A 21,655-nucleotide genomic window follows, 5' to 3' on the forward strand; every position below is an offset into this window, starting at 1 on the left:
AAAATGGAATAAGGATATGATAACATAAAGTCAAACAAGGTAACCATTTGTCCAAAACATTATATGAAATATAACCTTATTTTTACTATATAAAATGTGGCCTCAAGCAAGTGCTTCACCCGCCTTATGGCAGGGACGGGCCTGGTCACTCAACTTGATATTGTAGACTAAAGCCAAATAATTTTCCATTTTGATGTATTAATATCTTATGATATACATACTGTAGGAATGAATTTTTAAAAAAATGTTACACACGAGGAATGTAGAGTTAATAAGAAAGAAAGATGATGAAAGAAGGCTCAAAGGTCAAACAACTTTTACATAAATGTACGATGGGACTTTGCTCGTGCTTTATCACCTTCTCTTGCTCACATCACCGACACTTTTTTTGTCTTCAATTATTTCTTTAAACATAATCATTTAATTAACAAATTAAAGACTACGTATCTGCATGGTAGTCTCTCGTTACAAGCTTCAAACGAGCACCTCCCTGGTTACGAATTAATTGTAGTAATCTTATTCTTATCTATTTCCATACCAAGAACATTTTCTCAAAATGTTTGCATCATGGTTTTCTTGTGGATCCGTCCACACATAAGGAGCTCATGGATATATATGTGGAGGAGACAGAACTTAAGACACATGCTTTTGTTTTAAAGACGGACAATAGAACGTCGAAAAAGGGGCAACACATGTGCCCCCTCGAGGCCTCGACCTATGAACTATCTACACATAGAATCGGTCCATCGAACATCATGTCCCTTCTTCTATTTACAATAATACTGCAGTTTTTGTATGGTTGGGTATACATGAAATTCTGTTTCTAAAATGTTCCATTTACTCTCATTCATTGTCCAAGATATGCAACGCAAACGTAGACTGTTGCGGCTTATAAACACCCAATAATTCAACCATCTCTATTTGATTATTGTTCACTTCTATATTTTGACACAAAATGTAAATATTTTTTCGATTCTTTTTAAAATAGGTTTAGACTGCGCTTATACATCTAGAAGACAAATCGATCATAAACGAAATAGTTCTAGACAGTTTCTAGGCGCTCTGCTAAATACTAATCCCCTAAAAGTACATAATTATCAGCTAGCAATTTTCTGAACATTGTTTTTTTCTACAATAGCATGCCTCAGTTTAAATGTTTAATACAACCGTTAATCAGTTGAAATTGGTTATTGTATCAGAATCTCGAATCGTATTCAAAAAATATATTTGTTCCATACTTCCATATTCCAACATGCAAACGCAAACACAGCGTTTTGCGCCTCTAAACTCGCGTAATTTCAATCGCCTCCATTTTTTAAAAAAATTCCACTTTTTGTATATTCCGACCAAAACCGATGAGAACAACAACGAATAGAACCAAAACGAACTTTTTTTTTTTGGTTTCTTGTCACGATTTATGAATATATTTACATCATACAAACAAAAAATTCACATGTAGTATATTTATACGTATGTATGTACCGGTATAATAAGTAAACCAAACTGGTCAAGAATCCAAAGCGAATGGTGTCTGAAGAAGATCGTACGGAGACCAAAGGGCATCTAACGGACAAGGACGACCAGCGTCGAGTCTAGCCCATGGCTTACCTTTCCCACTCCAATGCAACAAACTCACCGGGCCAGGATGCAGATCCCGACACAGTCCTCGAAAATTATCTCCCCCTAAACCGTGCTGGTTCCACCGATGATTAACCGGTTTAATCAAACCGGCGAATACCAATAAAAACGGCGGTAACGAACCTAGCTGGTAAATCCTTATTCTCTTTTGCATCGCCATCCACTCCTCGATGCGTGCAGTGTACGCGCCTTCGCGCCACCGCGAGAGATCGATCACCATGACTCCGGTGTTGAAGTAGCAGGCCTTACGATCGGCGAATGTCAAGGAGAGAGTTGGATTCGACCAGAAAGCTGAGGTGAAGTAGGAGGTGAAGTTGGCGTTGCAGTATTCCGGCGCGGCGAGGACGGAGTCTCGGCCGAGATCCGTGGCGGCGAGTTTGGCGATGTCGTCGACAAGGATTAGATCGGAGTCTAGGTACACGACGCGGCGGACGCACGGCGGGAGGAGGTCGGCGAGGTAGCTCCGGGCGTAGTTTAACGGACAGTCTAAGGCGGAGCGGATGGAGGAGGAGATGAGGCGGGAGACGGTGGAGACGTTGAAGACGTAGACGGTGAAGTCGAGGTAAGGGAACGAGGCGGAGACGGTGGAGCGCAGAGACGACGCGTCGGCGGAAGCGGAGGCGACGAAGTGGAAAACGATGTTCTCCGGGCAAGAGGAGTGTTGGAGGACGGAGAGGACGGCGGCGACTGAGCCGCGAATGTAGGCGGCGTCGAGTGTCATCGCCACGTGGACGGCTCGACGAGAGCAGAAGATTGGCTTCGCCGCCACGTCATCTTCATCATCTCCGGGATCGATTATGGGGCAATCAGCTGAATTGTAAAACTGCGGGGCTTCTTTGAATTTTTGGATAATTGGAGAGGCGGAAATGGGATTAAGAAGAATGAAGAGAAGCGAGAGGAGAATGAGAAGAAGATGTTGGGACATGTTTTCTCAGACTCTGATTGTTCCGGAAGAGTTTCTCTCAACTGAGAAGAGCTGTCTCTGAGACTTTTTATCATGTGCTTTGAGAGAGAGAGAGTGTGAGAAGGGTTTTGCTTAGATTTTGGGTTTCTCTCATAAATTTATATATTGATTAGATTCCAAGCCATTTTCATCATTTTACTATTTTAATTTTTTATTGATTAATGATTAGTTGATATAAAGCTCTGAAATCCATATCATTGTGTCAGTGAAACCAATTTTTTTTTTGTCAAATACCATTTACAGATTTTTAGAACTTTGGACTTGTTTAAATGTTTTTTTTATATTGATTGAAGAAGTGTGGCAATTTATTACTTCCACATGCTTACCGAAAATCATTGAGATCCACATTATATGATATACAAATGTATATTAATATTAATTGAAGTCGTGACAAAAAAAAATATTAATTGATGACTAAGTGATTTAGGAATAAGGTTCTAGTCTTTGTGTTATTTTTTATTTTATTTCCTACAAATTACAAAATGCATGGAAGTTAATATATGACAATGATAAGTACTTTTCAAAATCAAATTCACACACGTAATATACATATAGTATTTGTCTGCATGGAATACAAACAAATACTCTTGGAATTCAAATTTTCCTGATAATCATGTATTGGATTTATATAATATACTGTGTCCCTCGTGTTACACCCCAAATAAAAGAAATTCGATCAAAAAAAAATACTGTGTGGCTATTTCTTAGTACTTATAACGATTCAAAACTAGTACACAAAAATAAGGCCCGATAAAAACGTGAAATGAATGTTTTTTGAATTTAGCAATCCTTTTAGATATACTATATACATGACTTGGTCAATAATTCTAATGGTTGGGATGTTATGTCTAGCTTCAAGCTTTATAGTAAATCTATTCGTTTTTTATATAGGCTTTGTCAGATTTTCTTTGAAGGTTCTATTATGGTCATTTGTCACTTTCCATGACTACATAATTTGTAGGTGAAATGACATTTTACAATGTATATACAAATTAAATCCATTTAAATTCTATTATAACGCCTATATGCATTTTACAATATTGCTGCCACACTTTTTCTGTGTGGCTTATTGGTCTTTTATTTTTCAATTATTGAAATTTTATTTCATCTCTTCGTTTTCTGAATAGTCTTCTAAATTTTAGTTCATGAGGATGGGCACATGGTTAGGGAGTGGGTTTCCCTTTTTCCTTCCCTCTTCTCAGTTTCATATTATCTAATTATTGTCACACACACAAAACGAAACTGAACTTGAAGAATAACCGGTAATTTTAAGCACATATATAAGCTATTTTTTAGTACTGATAGTAGTTCATGAATTTCATCACATAATGGAAGTTTTTCAAATAAAGAAAATATCATATCATAAAGTTTATCACCCATTATAATAAAAATAAATGCAGGAAAAGCAAGACGCGTGGGCCAAACGTGAAGTGGAATAATATCTCAAATCCAAAGGGCACGACTTTTCTTTCATCAGCAAATGTGAAATCGCGAGTGCTTTAGTTTTTGTTCTAGTCTTTATAGAGTTTAGACATGTCTTTTTTTTCTGTAGTCCTTTTTGCTTTTTAAGATCATTTTATTTCAAATGAATTCCATTCATAATGTAAACACTCGCGATTAAGACACCTCATTGCAATGCACCATAAAAGATAAAATGCATTGTGTACGAACCGATCTCGAATCTCAGCCCTACAACCACTACTTACTCCCCGTGTTAAAACGCCTAAGTAAACATGAGAAAATAATACTAAGAAGCCAAAATTGATCTGTTGGGCCATCGTTTTTTCGTGAGAACTGCTTCACTTATTTCTTAAGGGAACTGGGTGCTAAAACTCTAAGCATTGCGAGAATGCGAGGTTCCTTCTTCTATTTACTTTCATATATTTTAAAAAGGACTAATCTCATTTTATCATTATGATTCTCATATTATTAATATGCATAATATCTTTAGCGACAGCCATAGCTAACTTTATTCCTCAGTTTGAAATCATGAAACTCAAAACTATGATTACTCTTGTTCATTGTCTTACGTTGAATTCGAATTCTGCTCTAAACTATTGTTTCTAATCTTTTGATAATAAACACCATCGTATGGTATAGAAACAAAAACATATGTATAACTAACGTAAAGTTATGTCAATGTATAAAAATGAAAATAATAACAAACGTTAAGTCTAATATTTTTTGTTAGCTAAAAGTATATATGATCTTATTGAATAAATAATTCGGTCGTCTTAATACAATCTACACATCATCATTAACCCCAGTCTCTTAACTGGGGTTCTTAACTTCGACTAAAAGACAGTTTTAATTTTTTTTTAGATTTTAACTAAGAAATATAAGAGATGTATTTTAACCGAAAAGTGTAAAAACAAAAAAAAAACAAAAAAAATGTCAAATCATGAGTTAAGAATCCCGGCTAAGAGACCGGGCTTAATGATGTCCTTAATTCTTAATTCCCTCTATTATGTCTTCACGTTATATGATCAATGAAGGTATATAGCGCACTGAATAGACCATACAGACGATATAAATAATAAATAAGCATGTGTCATGAGTGCAAGGGAAGGCAGTACACGTTCATGTATGTATGCAATATACATATGTATCATACTTTTAAAAAATAAAAGAATATAGAATTATTTGGTTAGAAACATCTTTGTAATGAAGTTTGTGCATGTATGTGTGTGAACTCTCTGACATAAAATATAAAATCTGTAATGGGTCTCAAAGTTAGATCGCGAATAAGCAATTATAGTATACATCCACTTCCATGAGTCCATAAGCCATAAGTTCCATAGGTACATATCCTACTTCCTAATAGTTAAGAACAACTTGGATGCATGGACTTCATGTTACATAAATGTCTATATGTATAACAAATCGGTCCCATACTTATTTTATAATCATATGTTAACGGTGTAAGCAAATATAATTATGACAATAAATTCATGTAACCAGTATTTTTCTATTCCAGGGCAGACAATCCTTGTGGTTGCTAGCTAGTGCTAAGATTAAAAACAATAGTTTAAATTATTCTCTACTGTGCTAGAGCATCTTATGTCTTACAAAACCATCACAGTAGAGAATAATTTACTGCAAAATAGGATGAAGACAAAGTAAACTGACATTGTGCAGACAATAAGACAAAGTAGTCTCGCTAATTCAAGACCTTTCAATAACAATGAGAGGCTCAAAGAACTTGCTCAAAAAGAAAAGGCTCAAAGAACGTGTTTGCTGAAGCCAACCAATAATTCCACTGAAGGTAACCCCATGATATGACAGTGAGTATAATGATCGAATTTTAACATTACGAAGAATAACATAAAAAGATGAGTCTTGAAGACTCGCAAAGCAAACAGAGGCGCTCTGGGCTTGCAGAAATGAATGGATCAAACAAGCCAACGGGTTTATGAAATCATATCTAATTTATCTTCTCACTAGCTTAAGATGAGGGAAAACACAACGAAGATGAAAACAAAGAATGTTTTCATGTAATAGTCTTGTTGTCCTTGTCCCCCCGTGTGCCGGTGATAACCATGCCTATGCGAGTGTCCTCCATGGAAAGGGTTTAAGTCGCCAGCCTCCTTTTTTCTCTCACCATCGAAATGCCGCAGCTTTGACCTCTCCGTTCTTATGTGTATTTTTTAACCGCCAGACGCTGGCGCAGCGTTTGTCCACCGAACAGGGCTACCGTCAACTCGAGGCGGCTCAGTAAGAATACTAGTAGAATAATAAGCTTTGAAGTCAATTTCACCGTGTTGGTATGCCTTTTAACATCTCTGTTTAATCTACTTGAAATTTATTAGTTTTTAACATACTTGTAATACTACTAGTTGATTGGGAAAGATATCCAACCATTCTAAAATTAGTATTTATAATTTATTTTTAACGGATAGTATATTAATTTTGATAACTGTTTTGCTATTATTTCTACTGGATATTTGAATTTCTTAAATAAAAAAGATTGCTTTTACAGCCCTAGTAAACTATGTTACGGTCTAAATTAATACATTGTATTCAAATACATTGTCAAGTCTTCTTAATCTATTTGATTTATTAAAGTGGTCTATCCTTTTCAAGTTCTCGTTTTGTAATATTAATCATCAAGTGGGAAATCAATTAAAATTTCCAAATAGAATAAGTAAATATAGATAAACACTCAAGAACGTTGAAAGTAAAAACAGTGTTTCGAATTTGCAAAAAAAAAGCATTTATAAACTTTTACTAGAAATTCCAATTCATTATTTTATCATACTATATATATATATGTTATCATGCATGTTTTTTTTTTACCCTTCACTTGTAAGAATTAAGTAATTTATGATATCATATACATATAATTTGTTAGTATATCAGGATGAAAATCCAATCTTCATAAAATTAATATTTGCAATTTGCCTTATTTTTTTGTAGGAATGTTACGTCAAATAGATAACTTGTGCAGCCCTAAACTGTGTTACGGACTGGAATACATTGTATTCAAACACATTGTCAAGTCTCTCTGACCTACTTGAATTTGTAAAAACGTGGAAATCAAATTTTCTGTGTACCTTGGCCGGACAATTTAGTACCAGCAACTGACCACAGAAAAACTATAAATAGAGGCATCTGAGACACAAACTTTCATTCATCAATACACACTAATTTAGATCGAAACTTGAGATATAAAATGGCGAATTTCTCCGGTTTACACATTCTCTTCTTCTCCTTCATCATAGCTACATGTATAAATGCATGCATGCATTTATCTCTTCTCTGCAAATTAAACAATTCAAATAAATCATTTTTCTTAGGAGTAAAATTGCACTCATATAAACGTTTGTTAATTTGTTCCATGCAGAGAAAAATATGTAAATAACCTAATTAACTATTTTCGTTTGTTTATTTTGCAAGGTGCAATTTCCGTCGTCTCCGGTACAGTGTTTACCATAGTGAACCGCTGCAGCTTCCCCGTTTGGCCTGGAATCCTCACCGGAGACAACGGTGTACAACTCAACGGCGGTGGATTCGCCTTAACCCCAGGAGCTTCTGTCGACGTAGCCGCTCCTGCAGGCTGGTCCGGCAGAATCTGGGGCCGAACCGGCTGCAATTTCGACGCGTTCGGCACTGGGAGTTGCCTCACCGGAGACTGTGGTAACAAATTACAATGCTCCGGTGCAGGAGGAGTCCCACCGGCTACACTCGCCGAATTCACAATCGGTCATGGCGGCGCGATGGACTTTTACGACGTAAGCCTGGTCGATGGTTACAACGTCCAGATGGAAATCAAGACGCGAGGCGGCTCAGGCGATTGCCAAAACGTGGGATGCGTTTCAGACCTGAACAAGATTTGTCCCAACGAGCTAAGCGTTCTTAACGGGGGAAGTGTTGTGGCGTGTAAGAGCGCCTGCGAGGCATTTGGATCACCGCAGTATTGTTGCACCGGTGCATTCAATAAGGCCGAGACTTGTCCGCCCACGGATTACTCGAGGATCTTTAAAGCAGCTTGCCCCAAAGCTTATAGCTACGCATACGACGATGCTACAAGCACTTTTACTTGTGCCAATGCTAATTACTCCATCATTTTCTGTCCCACCATATAGTTTTCATCATCAATATTTATCAACGACGATTGGTAATTATAATAGTTATGTGTAATCGCTGAAAGAAATAAAAAAAGTTTTGCGGAATGAGATAAATTCCGCAAACTATAATGAATAAAACTACTTTTGATTTTACTCAATAAAAAAAAATATTTTTTGGAACTTTGTTTACTTTTCCTTGTACATAAGAGCATCTTTAGAGCAGCATCACTGCAGGTTTCAAAAGGGTTTTTAAAGGTTTTGGATCCCACAAAAATTGAAAAACCGGTTGCAAAAAGCTTGTATGAAGAAACGATCGTGGTGGATTTTGTCAACTGTTCGCGGGCCCCACTGACACGTGGCGGCCCGCGATTGGTTCATTTTTTAATTTTTTTTTTTTAAATCAGCCGAAAAAAAAAATTAGAAACCCAAAAAGGGGTTTCACCGATAATGATGCTCTTATCCCTAGAACCCATTAGGGTCTCTTAATCATTTGTTTAATAATAAATTTATGTTAAGAATTTTAGTTAAGAGACACTTAAATTTTTTGTCTTCCATTGCAATTTTTTTAAGCAAGAGTTCTTACAAAAAAAATTGAAAGAACTTAGAAAAGGAAGAAAGAACTTGAAAAGAAACATTTGATCTTGTGAATACACTTTCATTATCCATATCATTTATACAAGTTTCTCATAATACAACCTTTTGTAATGGACGTTGATGTTGCACTACGTTAGAACTTGACGACCTTTTAATCATCCAATCCCCACGATAGAGCTTGGTTATGTGATCACTTGGCAACTTTGGTGGAGGCAATGTCTTTCTTGGCTGAAGCCTGGATCTGTAATGGTTTAGTCTCGCTCAACACATCTCCGCCATATACATCACTGGTCTTTCTGTAAAATTAAAACATACTTATATCATACTTCTTGGAAGAAACAATTGATCATATACCAGAAAGATTAAAACTTTTAATTACTCACCAGAAAACACTTTCATCAACGTCCTTGACATGAGAATACAAGACATGTGAGAAAAAGAATACAATACACAATAAAACTAAGGAACTCTATGGAAGAAGACGATTGACATCTCAACACAAGTTTCTAATCTTTCCAAAGAACAAAGAACAGAAAAACAAGGAAATGAAAAACTTGTGGAAGAAGAGAACCTAAAAACATGATTAATGCTTAATTGATGGTTTCTCTTGCTCTCGGACTATGATCAATACTCAAACCCTGCTACAAAGGGTGATGTCTCTAACTCAACATACAAAGGCTATACATATCACCTAACTTAAAAGTTCTTCAATTCACAAAAAGATCAAACCTTTACTTCATAAGAAACATGAGAAACTGGATTTGGATAAAAAAAAAAAACAATGAGAGTAATCTAAGCACTTACAGTCATAACAAACAAAGCTGAAAGTGCACCAGACAAAACAGTAGCTTTGGGGTGTCGCATAGCCATCAGTGCCGCTATTATAAAAGTTTCATCGCCAATCCATACAAAGATTACACTATAAATTTTGTTTACTAACTAAGAATGACTTTAAACCAAATAACGCAGACGAACCTCTGTCACAAAAATCATGGAGAAACTCGAAAACAGAGCATCAAATACACCAGGCCAAGTGGATTCGAGGTTCAAACCAAGAGCACCAAGACTGTCACCAGCATCAAGTCCAATTCGTTCAGTCCCAATCTTCAGATAAAATAAAATAAAGAACATAAAATCCAGATTCCAAAGAAGATAGAATCCAATTCGAAAAAGCAGAGATCGAGGTTTTTAAATTACCATTCCACGACGGCCAAGCTCTTTATCAGATCCTTCCGATTCCTTGTCAACCCCAGATTCCTAGGCCCAATAATCCTTAATACCTAAAATCGACTGGATTCATAAAAATACGAATCTATGGAGGAAAATCGAATACCTGCGCAGAGATGGTGGAAAGGAAGATGAAGCACTCATGTTTGGACAGCTGTCTCATAAGAAACATCCGCTTCATTAAGAGACGTGCCTTCCTTTTAATGTATTTTTCATTTTCTTTTTAATTACAATTACCCTAAGATACATGCTTAAGAGATGGTGCTCTAACCAACTGAGTTATTGTGCTGAGACGGCATAAAATGTTATTGTGCACGTACCAATCGAATGCAATTGTGCATTATTTCTTTGAACTTCTCGATAATGTTTAAAATGAACAAACTTGATGTCAACAAATTAATACTTTTTCGGTGTAAGATTAATAGACAGTTAATTTTCAAAAAAAAAAAAAAAAAAAACAGAGGGAGTACATAGTTAAGACAATTTTTCTTGTTACTATTTTGTTTTTCTCCATCCTAAATTCTCCATGAAATAACATTCTCTCGTGAATCATTTCTTTGTAGTAGTCTATAAACAGAGATTCTCGGTTTTGAAATTTATTAATTAATACTCCATCAGTTGCCGAAAGAAAAATTTTATAGAATATTCACGCATATTAAAAATATAATAAATGTTTACAATTAAATTTATTGTTTATTTTAATATACAATTTCCAATAACTATCAACCAATAATATTTAATCAATTCAAATATTTTCAATTAATGTTTCTTACAAATATACAATTTATCAACATTAACTATTAGAAGTACTTTAAAATTCTAGAAAATCTATTTTTTTTTTGGTCAAAATAAAATCTATTATTTTGGAACAAAAAATAACTCTAGAAAATCTTAATTTTAGGAACGGAGGGATTAGTGTTTATTAAATTATCAATTATTAATTTATAAAGTTTATAGAGTACTTTTGTCTATGCACGTTTTTCTTATTCTATATTGCATAGTAACTATAGATGCTGAATGTTTCCTGAATATAGGTTGAGAATACAACGTTTCTTATATAAGCATGGGATAATCCTAATAAGATATTCACAGAATGTACGAAAATATAATATATATATATATATATATATATATATACACAAAGATATAGTGAAGATATGAGCATATCTTTATATAAACAACATATTTCAAGACTTTTAATCTCTTTTCTTTGATGTAATCAGATTCGATCAGAGATATAGACATATAGTGAAGATATCAGCTATTAACTTTTTTTTGTGCACAAATCATAATACTAATGGAGAAAGGTCTCAGATTCAAAGTAGCCCACAAAAGAGTCCAAAACAGAATAGATTGTAGGGAGAGCTTAGCTAACACATCTGTTTCCCTATTGAGATTGCGAGAGAGAGATATAAGGAAATTTTGACGAAAGCAGAGGAAATTTCATGGATATCACAGACGATTCCATGAATTTCCTTAACCGATTGTTGTTATAAGCGTTAGATTACCGGAGGACATCCAGAGAAAAGTAATCCTATTTAATGAGGGTGAGTCGCACCGTGAGGGCTTCAACCATAAGGGGAGAGCTCATGAAGTCTTGAATGCTTGATCACGAGCTATTAACTACATACAATTATTCTCACCTATTTAGAAACGCTTAATCTCTTACTGGTCGTTTTTTTCTTACTCTTCTTTTTCGGTTGTGCAGAATAAAACCTGAGATTTCTGAAGTTATAAACAGTTTTCTAAAAAATCATAGTTTTTAATAAATATTCACGTGTCTTACTCTCTTGCATCGTCTTTCAAATTTGACTTTAAGTCATATAAAAACATATTTACATTCTAACATTACCAATATCTTGGTCGGATCAGAACATATAGTATCAATTGTAGAAACTCGTTGGTTTCAGGGTCATTTTAGGTTTATTGATGGGGTATTTACGTAGCGCTATGACTAGTGTAACCCCGCAGTAGTTGTGGATACGATTGCGAGAGTTTGCGGATACATGTGGTTGGGTTTAAAGTGTTTTAAAGAGATTTGGTACAACTGTTAAAAACTGGTGTATTTGCGGGATACTTATGACTAATTAACTACAAAATGCAGCAGCTGTTAAATAATAATTAACAATATTTATATTTTATATAATTATAAAAGTATTAAAAATCATAATATTATAATAAATATAAAAATTATATTTATAAACTTATACTATTAAATTTTTTAAAATGATAGAAAATATTTTTGTTTTGAAATTTTATAATATAAATTTAAATATAATATATATATATACATTTTACTATTTCTATTATTTCAATTTTAAATTATTATTGAATATTTTGTTTTATTTTTATTTTTCTAAAAAAAATTTATCCTCCCGCAACCGTTCATAGCCGCAAATGCTAACTGAAATCACCTTTTGATTTTAAGAGGTTCAAAGCGGTTAGAACCGATTTGTAATGTTTTCTATGATTGTTTCAAAACACCAACAACCGCAAAAGCCGTTGGCAGTGGAAAAGTTAACGGAGTTGAAGTTACCAGTTAGCCCCTAAACAACAGAGGCAAGATGAAACAACACTCAACAATATATACTATTTTTAACGGATACAGTTTTTTCTTTTTTTTTGTTTTATTTGATTTCTAGTAGATATCGGAAACTCTTGAAATCAAATAGATAACGTGTGCAGCCCTTAACTATGTAACGGACTAGTAGAATACATTATATTCAAATACATTGTCAAGTCTCTCTAATCTTATAAAAGTCGTCTGTCCTTTTCAGTTTCTCAATTTTATGATATGAATCATCAAGCGGGAAGATAAATTAATTTAACATTTTAGCAAAAAATTAAATAAATTAATGTAACTAAGTTTTCCAAATAGAATAACTAAAATATATACAAAAAAATCTGAATAAATGATTGTGTTTGTATTTTAAAAAAACAAATATTTGTGAACTTTTACTTTAAATACTATAATAAATTTATATTTTATTAAAATCTAATAATAACTAACATAAATTTATATATATTATCATGCAAATTTTGTTCTTTTTACCCTTTATTCTGAAAAAAAAACAATTATGATATAATATGCCCATGTATACATATAATTTGTTAGTAAATCAGGATGACAATCCAATCTTCATAAAATTAATATTTGCAATTTGCCTTATTTTTTTGTAGGAGTGTTACGTCAAATAGATAGATATATAACTTGTGTAGCCCTAAAATGTGTTACGGACTGGAATACATTGTATTCAAACACATTGTCAAGTCTCTCTGACCTACTTGAATTTGTAAAAACGTGGAAATTAAATTTTAAATGTACATTGGCCGGACAATTTAGTTCAGGCGGTACCAGCAACTAGTGACCACAGATTACCATTTGCAGCCCTAAATTATGTTGCGGTCTAATATACATTGTCAAGTCTTCTGAAGCCATTTGATATATTAAAGTGGTCTATCCTTTTCAATTTCTCATTTTTAATAATAATCATCAAGTGGGAATCAATTAGATTTTCCAAATAGAATAAGTAAATATAGATAAACAATCAAAAACGTTGAAAAGAAAAATAATGTTTCGAATTCGGAAAAAAACATTTATAATTTTTTACTTAAACCTCTTTATCATATATTATATATATATATGTTATCAAATAAATAGTTTATGATATGTATACATATAATTTGTTTGTAAATCAGTATGAAAATCCAACCTTCGTTAAATTAATATTTGCAATTAGCCTTATTTTTTTGTAGGAATATTACGTCAAATAGATAACTTGTGCAGCCCTAAGCTGTGTTACGGACTGGAATACATTGTATTCAAACACATTGTCAAGTCTCTCTGACCTACTTGAATTTGTAAAAACGTGGAAATTAAATTTTCGCTGTACCTTGGCAGGACAATTTAGATGAGGTGGTACCAGCAAACTGATCACAGAAAAACTATAAATAGAGGCATCTGATACACAAACTTTCATTCATCAATACACACTAATTTAGATCGAAACTTGAGATATAAAATGGCGAATTTCTCCGGTTTACACATTCTCTTCTTCTCCTTCATCATAGCTACATGTATAAATGCATGCATACATTTATCTCTTCTCTGCAAATTAAACAATTCAAATAAATCATTTTTCTTAGGAGTAAAATTGCACTCATATAAACGTTTGTTAATTTGTTCCATGCAGAGAAAAATATGTAAATAACCTAATTAACTATTTTCGTTTGTTTATTTTGCAAGGTGCAATTTCCGTCGTCTCCGGTACAGTGTTTACCATAGTGAACCGCTGCAGCTTCCCCGTTTGGCCTGGAATCCTCACCGGAGACAACGGTGTACAACTCAACGGCGGTGGATTCGCCTTAACCCCAGGAGCTTCTGTCGACGTAGCCGCTCCTGCAGGCTGGTCCGGCAGGATCTGGGGCCGAACCGGCTGCAATTTCGACGCGTTCGGCAGTGGGAGTTGCCTCACCGGAGACTGCGGTAACAAATTACAATGCTCCGGTGCAGGAGGAGTTTCACCGGCTACACTCGCCGAATTCACAATCGGTCATGGCGGCGCGATGGATTTTTACGACGTAAGCCTGGTCGATGGTTACAACGTCCAGATGGAAATCAAGACGCGAGGCGGCTCAGGCGATTGCCAAAACGTGGGATGCGTTTCAGACCTGAACAGGATTTGTCCCAACGAGCTAAGCGTTCCTAACGGGGGAAGTGTTGTGGCGTGTAAGAGCGCCTGCGAGGCATTTGGAACACCGCAGTATTGTTGCACCGGTGCATTCGATAAGCCGGAGACTTGTCCGCCCACGGATTACTCGAGGATCTTTAAAGCAGCTTGCCCCAAAGCGTATAGCTACGCATACGACGATGCTACAAGCACTTTTACTTGTGCCAATGCTAATTACTCCATCATTTTCTGTCCCACTATATAGTTCCCATTATCAATATTTATCAACGACGATTGGTAATTATAATAATTATGTGTAATCGCTGAAAGAAATAAAAAAGTTTTGCGGAATGAGATAAATTCCGCAAACCATAACGAATAAACTACTTGTGATTTTACTCAATAAATACAAATATTTTTTGAACTTAGTTAATACTATATGGTATATTGTGCTGAGAAGAAACCAAATGTTATTTGCACGAACCAATCGGATGTAATTGTGCACGCTTTTTTTTAAACTTATCTATATGTGTAAAATTCAAAAACTAGCTTTCAACAGTTGATGCATTATGCATACTTAAGATATATCTTGTTTTCTTTCGTCCAAAACGCACATGCCATATAAACACACTTGCGTTTTCCTTCGTCATAATGCATGATGCATGCATAGTTATGCATAGAAATCAATTTACCATGCCATGCATCCTCTGGTGTTTAATTTTTTCATCGTCGTATATAAACGGCGACTCTTGTTCGTATATGTTATTAAAACTCAACCACATAGTCGTTATGCATCTTCTGGACATAATCAAATGAAACATTAACCTTGAATCTCCAAAATTTTAAGAGTCCATACTTAAATACAGATTTCTAATTTATTAAAGAAAATTATTGAAGTTTTTGTAAAATTTCTGCCCTGGAAATCTCAGGTTCGATTATTTTCAATCGAAAAAAAGGAGAGGCGGAAAAAGATATGGCCGTGGTGGATCAGAACATATAGTTTCAATTGAAAAAAAGTTTCAATTGAAAAGAGTCAGTGGTTACATGGCTAAACAACAGAAGCAAGAAGAAAACAACATTCTACTCCTTAGCCAAACATCTCCATAAAGAACTAAAACTAGCAGCAAGCCACAAATGGTTAAACAAGTCGGCACTACTGTAATTACAGGACCTGTTATAAAGTAATGGCTTTTCTTTTTAGCTGATGCAGTTAAGATCAGTGTTTTTGGCTTCTTTTGACTGGAACTTGCTCGCTTTCTTCATTCTCTTTGCAGCTTGGACAAACCCCACAATAACTTGCAGCTCGTCCATTTGCTTAAAACTCATAGCACAGTTTTAAAACACAGAAGAAGACAAATCAAGTGAAAGCTCAGAAGGGATATATAATTACCTGAGAAATAAAGTGTCTCTGAACAATGTCAACTAGTTGCTCTTTTGATGGATTAGGAATCGCATCCACCTACAAATATTTTGTGAGTTTATTATTTAAACGCGAGAACATACAAAATATAGACCTCTTCTTGAAATCAACTTACGAGGTTGAAATGTCGCCAGTATTTCAGCAAAGCAGGCATTTCTAGTTTGCTAAGATCAACTTTCTGAGTGAAAGCATATAATATCGCATCAGTAAACGTAAGATTAGTCGCGTTTATGTTCAATGGTACATAGAATAAATCTCAAAATATGGAATGCATACCATGTTTTGAGGGGGAGTAAAACATGAGCTTTTAGATTGGGAGTCAGATGACAGAGACCTGCTCAGGGACTTGTGAGATGACCGAGATGATCTCTGACCTCTTTGCTTCACCTTATGAGGCTTCAGTGTGTCTTCAGATGCTGGGAAAGAAACAACTTGTCATAGAAACAAGACTGAGAAAATCAGTTAAAAGGTTATTGCTTTTGTGCCCAAAGAACAATATTACCAGCCAGTAACTCATTCAAAATTATTTATTTTCTTATGCTGAAAAAAAAAATGGAAAAGCAGTATCTTGACTTGATGAAAACAAGGAACCAAACTTACTCATATCAGAACCATTCATGTGTGTGTGTTCGAAATCAAGATCATCGTCATCTTCGTTACCAGTAGGAGCTTCAAGGACACTAAGCGCATTCCTCTGCAACTTTACTTCTATTCCATTTGTCAACACCTAGAAACAAGAACTGACATATTCAATTATATATGCTCCAGAAGAAGGAATCTGATATGTTTCCGTATAAATTATTATTCTTATTTACATAAGAAAAAAAAGGAGACACGAACTAGTGGAATGTGATTTCACTATTAAGTAAAAGATATTCAAAGTCGTATATATTATTCGGATTATTCCTTAAAGTTTAAAGCTCGGATATGGCGAAGTTACTCCTTTTTGGTCCACATACACAGAAAAACTTACAATATAAACATATCAACAGAAGTGACACTGAGTGCTTGGGGACGAAAATGACTCAACTAAGAAAGAAAGAACATTACATAAAGCTCTAAAACAAATGATTATCATTAATCAAAGCCAGTTAAATTTTAAAAAGCCAGCTTGAATACCATAAGGTGGAGATAAAAAGGAGAATATTGTCAAGGAACATGATGTTTTTTCTAACAGGCGCGGAAATAAAGTTGCCTTCTTTTTGCCTAACTTAATGTTACAAACTCAACCCTAAAAATGATTTCCTGAAACTGAGCCTGAATCTCAGCAAGAAACATCAAAATTAATACTACTACTAAACATGTCTCAGAAGCTTCATTAGCTACAAACAAAACTTTAATCCCAAGAAAATAAAAATTAATAACGAAAACAAAAAATAAATGTAGGATTCATGAGTAACCTAACTACCTAATAAGAACACCAAATGCAAGGTTTAACAGTGTAATTAATGGTAACTTAAATGCTACATGCATGCAAGTAATCAGTCGCCAGATTTCAGAAATTACATATTTTAACAATGACAAAGACAATAAGAGTTGATCATTCTTCTTCTCATCACACTATTAATTCTTGGTTTAATGATTAGACGCAAGGAGTTACAATTCGATGAGAAACATTCTTATCTATAAGACTATAACTAGTAAATCGGATCTCACTGATGATATAAAATCAAAAAAAGGAAGACATTCACCAGAACTAAATCATTTTCAGAAATTTAAGAGAAAAAAAAACGAAATGTGAAATTCAAAACAAAAAAAAAATCCTAAATTCTATTCATCGATGGTTCAAATTTGCTGATATTAAGAAGTTGCAGATCAACCCTAGATTAGATCAAAATGTTTTAGCACTTTGATTGTATTTTCACCAATTAGGGAAATAAATATTTAGTTCTTTTAAATCACTAACCAGCCAATGCCAACCACCGAGGCCGACAGCTTTTTTAACAACACCTTGAAGACCAACAAGCACCGATTTCGTACGGTTGTTTCCGGTCACCACCACTTTCGTATGAACTGGCAGAACCGATAACTCCTCTTCGCTACTGCTGTCTCCGCAAAAGCTCTGTACTTGACGAAATCCACCATTAACGTCTCCTGAGCTATCCACAGCTTTCAGCATTCTTCTTCTTCTTCTCTAATCCGATAGAAGATCATGCATTGCCAGAGAGAGTAAGAGAAAAAAGCAGAGTACTATGGTAAAGTGGAGGTAGCGAGAGGAAGATTAGAGCGAGAGTGTTAAGAGCAGAGCGCATGATTATCCGAGGTTTTTAGCAATATAAGAATCCGTCGCATAACTTTTAACTAAAAAGTTATAATGGAAACGGTTTTTAAATAAGAGTTGTAAGAGCTAGTTCTTAACTTTTTTAGTTAAAAATTAAGAAACAGCTTCTTATATTCCGATAAGAACCCCACGATAAGAACTCCCAATAATCAACGGGTTCTCATAAACGGGTTCTTAATTCGAGGTTCTTAGCTCATGATTTGACATTTTTTGTTTTGTTTTTTTTTCAAACTTTTTGGCTAAAAACCGGTTTTTATATCTCTTATTTAAGAGCCAGTTCTTAGCTTTTCTTAGTTAAAAGCTAAAAAACGGTTTTTGACCGAAGCTAAGAACTCCGTCCTAAGAATCCGGGTTAATCATGTTCTTAAATAGCGACCGGTTTCCACCACGTTGGCCACTTATTAGAACTCGGTTTTTAATTGTTTATTTGGATATAACCGGAGGAGGGGTACTTTTTTGTAAATTTAGACGCGCGATTGACCTGAATGGTTGACTAGTGTTTAATAAAGACAGGGGCGTATGGGACCCATTCTGAGGTGAATGACGATTGTAATCTTATACACATCACTTTTTCCCATTATTTGTATTTCCTTTGTACTTATCTTATAATTTTCTCTTCTGCTATAATTACTCTCTCCAGTTTCAATAAACATTTTTGGTAGAAACCAAAAAAAAAAGTTTTTAAATGATATTTATATTTTATCTCCAAAAACTACCATGGTTTATAAAAATAATGAGAGCATTATCAAGTATCAACGCATAGTTTTAAACTAGTTTTATTAATATTTTAATAGTATTAAGTGATATAATTAATTTTTAATTTAATTGAGTCAGTAAAAATGGATAAATCTATATATAATTGAGTCAGTAAAATTGAAATTCTCCCCCAGTATATATATATATATATATATATATTGAATAGAAATCATTCTAACTTTTTCTACATTTTCTTTCATGTTTTTAATTGAAACTTCCTCTAGATACCAACAATAATGGTGTTCAACGTATGAAAAAAAAATGTATGACTTTTAAATACCATTTATGTTAATTAAAAATCATGTTTACAAAAAGTATCAATATTATGAAAACTAAATCCATTCAATACAATAGATATAAATTCACTGCATTGTAAGAGTTTTCATTGGCACAAACCAGCAGGTTGTGAGTTTTTAACCCAAAAAAGCAGATATGAATTTTTTTATAAATGATTTTTGTTTTACTAATATAAAAAGATAAATGTTTTTTCCTCTATTATAAATTACACAGCTTTGGATCAATTATTTGTCCATCACTTTTATGTGGTCATTGTCACATAGTCACAGTTTACAATGCCCCACCCACCCACAAGTAAAACCGTCCCCATATCTGGGGAAACTATCAAAGCGACCCCTCACCAAAAACCCCTGCTTCAATTATTCATCACTTTTAATGCTTACCATTTCCCTCCCATCATAAATCAAATTCGTACATACTTCAAAAACATATTTTCAGGTTGTTTTTAACATTCAAAACTAAAGGGTGAATTGTGATCAGTTGTAAAACTTTGAGGGGTTTATAAGAAAGATCTTATAACCCTGTTGTTTTAGGAGTGTTATGTTTGAAGCAGAGGTAGAAGAGAGTGTAATGCAGTGAACGCAGAGAGTTTAAAATGCTCAATAGCCTAGTATTGAACGAAACAGAAGAAGAAGTTGAAGAAGAGTTTTCCAACCGGAGATATATAACGCCCAGAACTACATGGTTTGTGAATTTTCCCTTTGACCATCTTTTGATTGCTCTCTAAATATTGAGTTCTTTTAGCTGATCGAGTCGATGTGTGATATGGTTCTTCTGATTTTTACCATCATTAGATGGTCTCACGTTTTTTTGTACGGATGTTGACTTGAGGTTTAATTTACTGCACATCCGAGACCTTGTTCCTGGTAACTATTGTGAATTCTTGGTTAAGATTTAAGAACATGACAATCATAAGCATCTTTGGAGATTTTCGAGGAAGCCCCCAATTAGAGGCATACTTCAACGGCTTTGTTCTGAGATTTGCTTCATCAACATTCTTGCCGCACATGTTCCCTAATTTTTTTTTCCACCTGGACTTTTGTGTAAATAGTAAATAATTAGTAATGGAACATGTTCCGGGGTCTCAGCCAGCTTGGTGCCTTGAGTTATTTGCTATGGAAATGGCTTCTGGACGGACCTCTTGGGGGAAACGAATCACTTCACTTCCAGGACTTGAGATATTTCTTAAAACTTGAAAGATTAGTGGGTGCATCAATAGGTTCTAGCCAGAAGAATATTGGCATGGGCCATTCTTTCATGGTGGGGTGTGAGGACAGTGATCAGGAGACCTTTCGGTAACGTCAGAAGGTATGGTTTCGGTAAACGACATCGTTTGGAGGAGCCGACGTTAGAATCAGATGAGAAGCCTGAAACAACTAGTGTTAGATTATCGTCTCAGAAGTCACCATCTTTTCTTGTACCCACCATTTAAAGGCATTACCTCTTAGCTGATCAATGGCATAAGATAGTATCTCTTCTTTTAGAATGTTGTTGTAGTGAAACCATTCATCAAGGTTCCTCTCCCAAAATAGGTAACTTCTTCCTCCTGAAAATGTAAAGAGTTCAATTTTATCAGCAAAAGATTTATGATCAAACCGAGAATTAGCAACATGATGAGTATGGGTTTGAGAAGTTGGATGTTGATTGATCCTTGAAGGATCTGGTGGCTTGGGCTCGACATAGACAGCTTCGGGTGAGTCTCCAAATCTCCTTTCTCCTTGCTGTGGACGTTGGACTCGTGCCTTGTTTCTTTTCCTCAACTGAGCAATCCGATCATTGATCTCTTGCAAAGCTGTCAACTATTGGTTATGTTTGGGCATCTGACTTTGGCCGTGTGTTTTTCCTACCATGGCTTCCTGAAAACACTCTCAAAGATCAAGTGAAGGTATGGAAAATCCTGGTCGAATCAAAATAAGAACCAAAAATGCAAGCTAATTAAAATTAAACCGAAAAATTGCAATTATGAACCGAAATGAAATAAACTGTGCTAAAATAATTTTTCCTTTGGTTTTCTCAATGCATAAACGAAATGAATCAATATGGAATGACAATTAACACAAGTGAAAAGAAAATATGGAAATAAAACTAACACTTATTTTTTTTGAATTTTCTTATGCAAGTAACCGAAAATGGAAACAAATATGTATACTTGAACCCAAAATGATATAAACTAATCTGAATGATTTTTTTAATGCAAATAAAAAAATAATGAGACAAATATGGTATTCACTAAATTAATAA

At 34.5% G+C, this 21,655-nt stretch overlaps 5 protein-coding genes across 12 annotated transcripts; 2 read left to right on the forward strand and 3 right to left on the reverse strand.

The window, feature by feature from the left end:
* Positions 1-1,372: 1,372 nt before the first annotated feature.
* LOC106431812 (probable galacturonosyltransferase-like 1) lies at positions 1,373-2,687 on the reverse strand. The gene has a single exon (XM_013872638.3). It carries the CDS (start codon positions 2,561-2,563, stop codon positions 1,508-1,510), a length of 1,056 nt encoding a protein of 351 aa, XP_013728092.1. The 5' UTR covers positions 2,564-2,687; the 3' UTR covers positions 1,373-1,507.
* Positions 2,688-3,101: 414 nt separating this feature from the next.
* LOC106449414 (pathogenesis-related protein 5-like) lies at positions 3,102-9,474 on the forward strand. The gene is made up of 2 exons (XM_013891178.3): positions 3,102-7,329; positions 7,499-9,474. The coding sequence occupies exons 1-2, from the start codon at positions 7,275-7,277 to the stop codon at positions 8,185-8,187; spliced, it is 744 nt and encodes a 247-aa protein (XP_013746632.3). The 5' UTR covers positions 3,102-7,274; the 3' UTR covers positions 8,188-9,474.
* On the reverse strand, positions 8,699-10,243 carry LOC125575079 (GDT1-like protein 3). 7 transcript variants are annotated; one of them, XR_007327836.1, is made up of 6 exons: positions 10,097-10,243; positions 9,961-10,020; positions 9,739-9,867; positions 9,568-9,641; positions 9,147-9,169; positions 8,699-9,059 (listed from the first exon to the last, which is right to left on the reverse strand). XR_007327836.1 is itself a non-coding variant. In XM_048766462.1 (5 exons), coding segments are annotated over exons 1-5 (288 nt in total). In that variant the 5' UTR covers positions 10,172-10,243; the 3' UTR covers positions 8,699-9,058. The 7 variants fall into 7 exon arrangements, 3 of the variants coding, with proteins under 3 accessions (XP_048622419.1, XP_048622420.1, XP_048622418.1); XR_007327837.1 differs by lacking the exon at positions 9,147-9,169; XR_007327835.1 differs by having other exon boundaries at positions 9,568-9,867.
* A 3,092-nt stretch (positions 10,244-13,335) lies between these two features.
* LOC106362334 (pathogenesis-related protein 5) lies at positions 13,336-15,086 on the forward strand. The gene is made up of 2 exons (XM_048766466.1): positions 13,336-14,067; positions 14,237-15,086. Exons 1-2 carry the CDS (start codon positions 14,013-14,015, stop codon positions 14,923-14,925), a joined length of 744 nt encoding a protein of 247 aa, XP_048622423.1. The 5' UTR covers positions 13,336-14,012; the 3' UTR covers positions 14,926-15,086.
* Positions 15,087-15,640: 554 nt separating this feature from the next.
* BNAC08G18750D lies at positions 15,641-18,716 on the reverse strand. Of its 2 annotated transcripts, none has more exons than XM_013817570.3 (6): positions 17,987-18,716; positions 16,681-16,807; positions 16,357-16,496; positions 16,196-16,258; positions 16,051-16,119; positions 15,641-15,974 (listed from the first exon to the last, which is right to left on the reverse strand). In XM_013817570.3, the coding sequence occupies exons 1-6, from the start codon at positions 18,197-18,199 to the stop codon at positions 15,858-15,860; spliced, it is 729 nt and encodes a 242-aa protein (XP_013673024.1). In that variant the 5' UTR covers positions 18,200-18,716; the 3' UTR covers positions 15,641-15,857. The 2 variants fall into 2 exon arrangements, with proteins under 2 accessions (XP_013673024.1, XP_013673016.1); XM_013817562.3 differs by having other exon boundaries at positions 16,357-16,511; positions 17,987-18,712.
* Positions 18,717-21,655: the final 2,939 nt, after the last annotated feature.

Source organism: Brassica napus, chromosome C8, assembly GCF_020379485.1.
Source record: "Brassica napus cultivar Da-Ae chromosome C8, Da-Ae, whole genome shotgun sequence".
Lineage (NCBI taxonomy): Eukaryota > Viridiplantae > Streptophyta > Magnoliopsida > Brassicales > Brassicaceae > Brassica > Brassica napus.

What these genes read in the sequence shown, in the direction of transcription:
- LOC106431812 (XM_013872638.3), bottom strand. Translation starts at nt 2,563, where the DNA reads ATGTCCCAACATCTTCTTCTCATTCTCCTCTCGCTTCTCTTCATTCTT.
- BNAC08G18750D (XM_013817562.3), bottom strand. Translation starts at nt 18,199, where the DNA reads ATGCTGAAAGCTGTGGATAGCTCAGGAGACGTTAATGGTGGATTTCGT. An exon ending in TTACTCCCCCTCAAAACATG is followed by an intron (nt 16,259 to 16,356) that starts GTATGCATTCCA and finishes GCTTTCACTCAG; the next exon opens with AAAGTTGATCTTAGCAAACT. An exon ending in ACTGGCGACATTTCAACCTC is followed by an intron (nt 16,120 to 16,195) that starts GTAAGTTGATTT and finishes AAATATTTGTAG; the next exon opens with GTGGATGCGATTCCTAATCC.
- LOC125575079 (XM_048766461.1), bottom strand. Translation starts at nt 10,171, where the DNA reads ATGAAGCGGATGTTTCTTATGAGACAGCTGTCCAAACATGAGTGCTTC. An exon ending in AGCTTGGCCGTCGTGGAATG is followed by an intron (nt 9,868 to 9,960) that starts GTAATTTAAAAA and finishes TTTTATCTGAAG; the next exon opens with ATTGGGACTGAACGAATTGG. An exon ending in CCATGATTTTTGTGACAGAG is followed by an intron (nt 9,170 to 9,738) that starts GTTCGTCTGCGT and finishes TCTCATGTCAAG; the next exon opens with GACGTTGATGAAAGTGTTTT.
- LOC106362334 (XM_048766466.1), top strand. Translation starts at nt 14,013, where the DNA reads ATGGCGAATTTCTCCGGTTTACACATTCTCTTCTTCTCCTTCATCATA. An exon ending in CTCCTTCATCATAGCTACAT is followed by an intron (nt 14,068 to 14,236) that starts GTATAAATGCAT and finishes TTATTTTGCAAG; the next exon opens with GTGCAATTTCCGTCGTCTCC.
- LOC106449414 (XM_013891178.3), top strand. Translation starts at nt 7,275, where the DNA reads ATGGCGAATTTCTCCGGTTTACACATTCTCTTCTTCTCCTTCATCATA. An exon ending in CTCCTTCATCATAGCTACAT is followed by an intron (nt 7,330 to 7,498) that starts GTATAAATGCAT and finishes TTATTTTGCAAG; the next exon opens with GTGCAATTTCCGTCGTCTCC.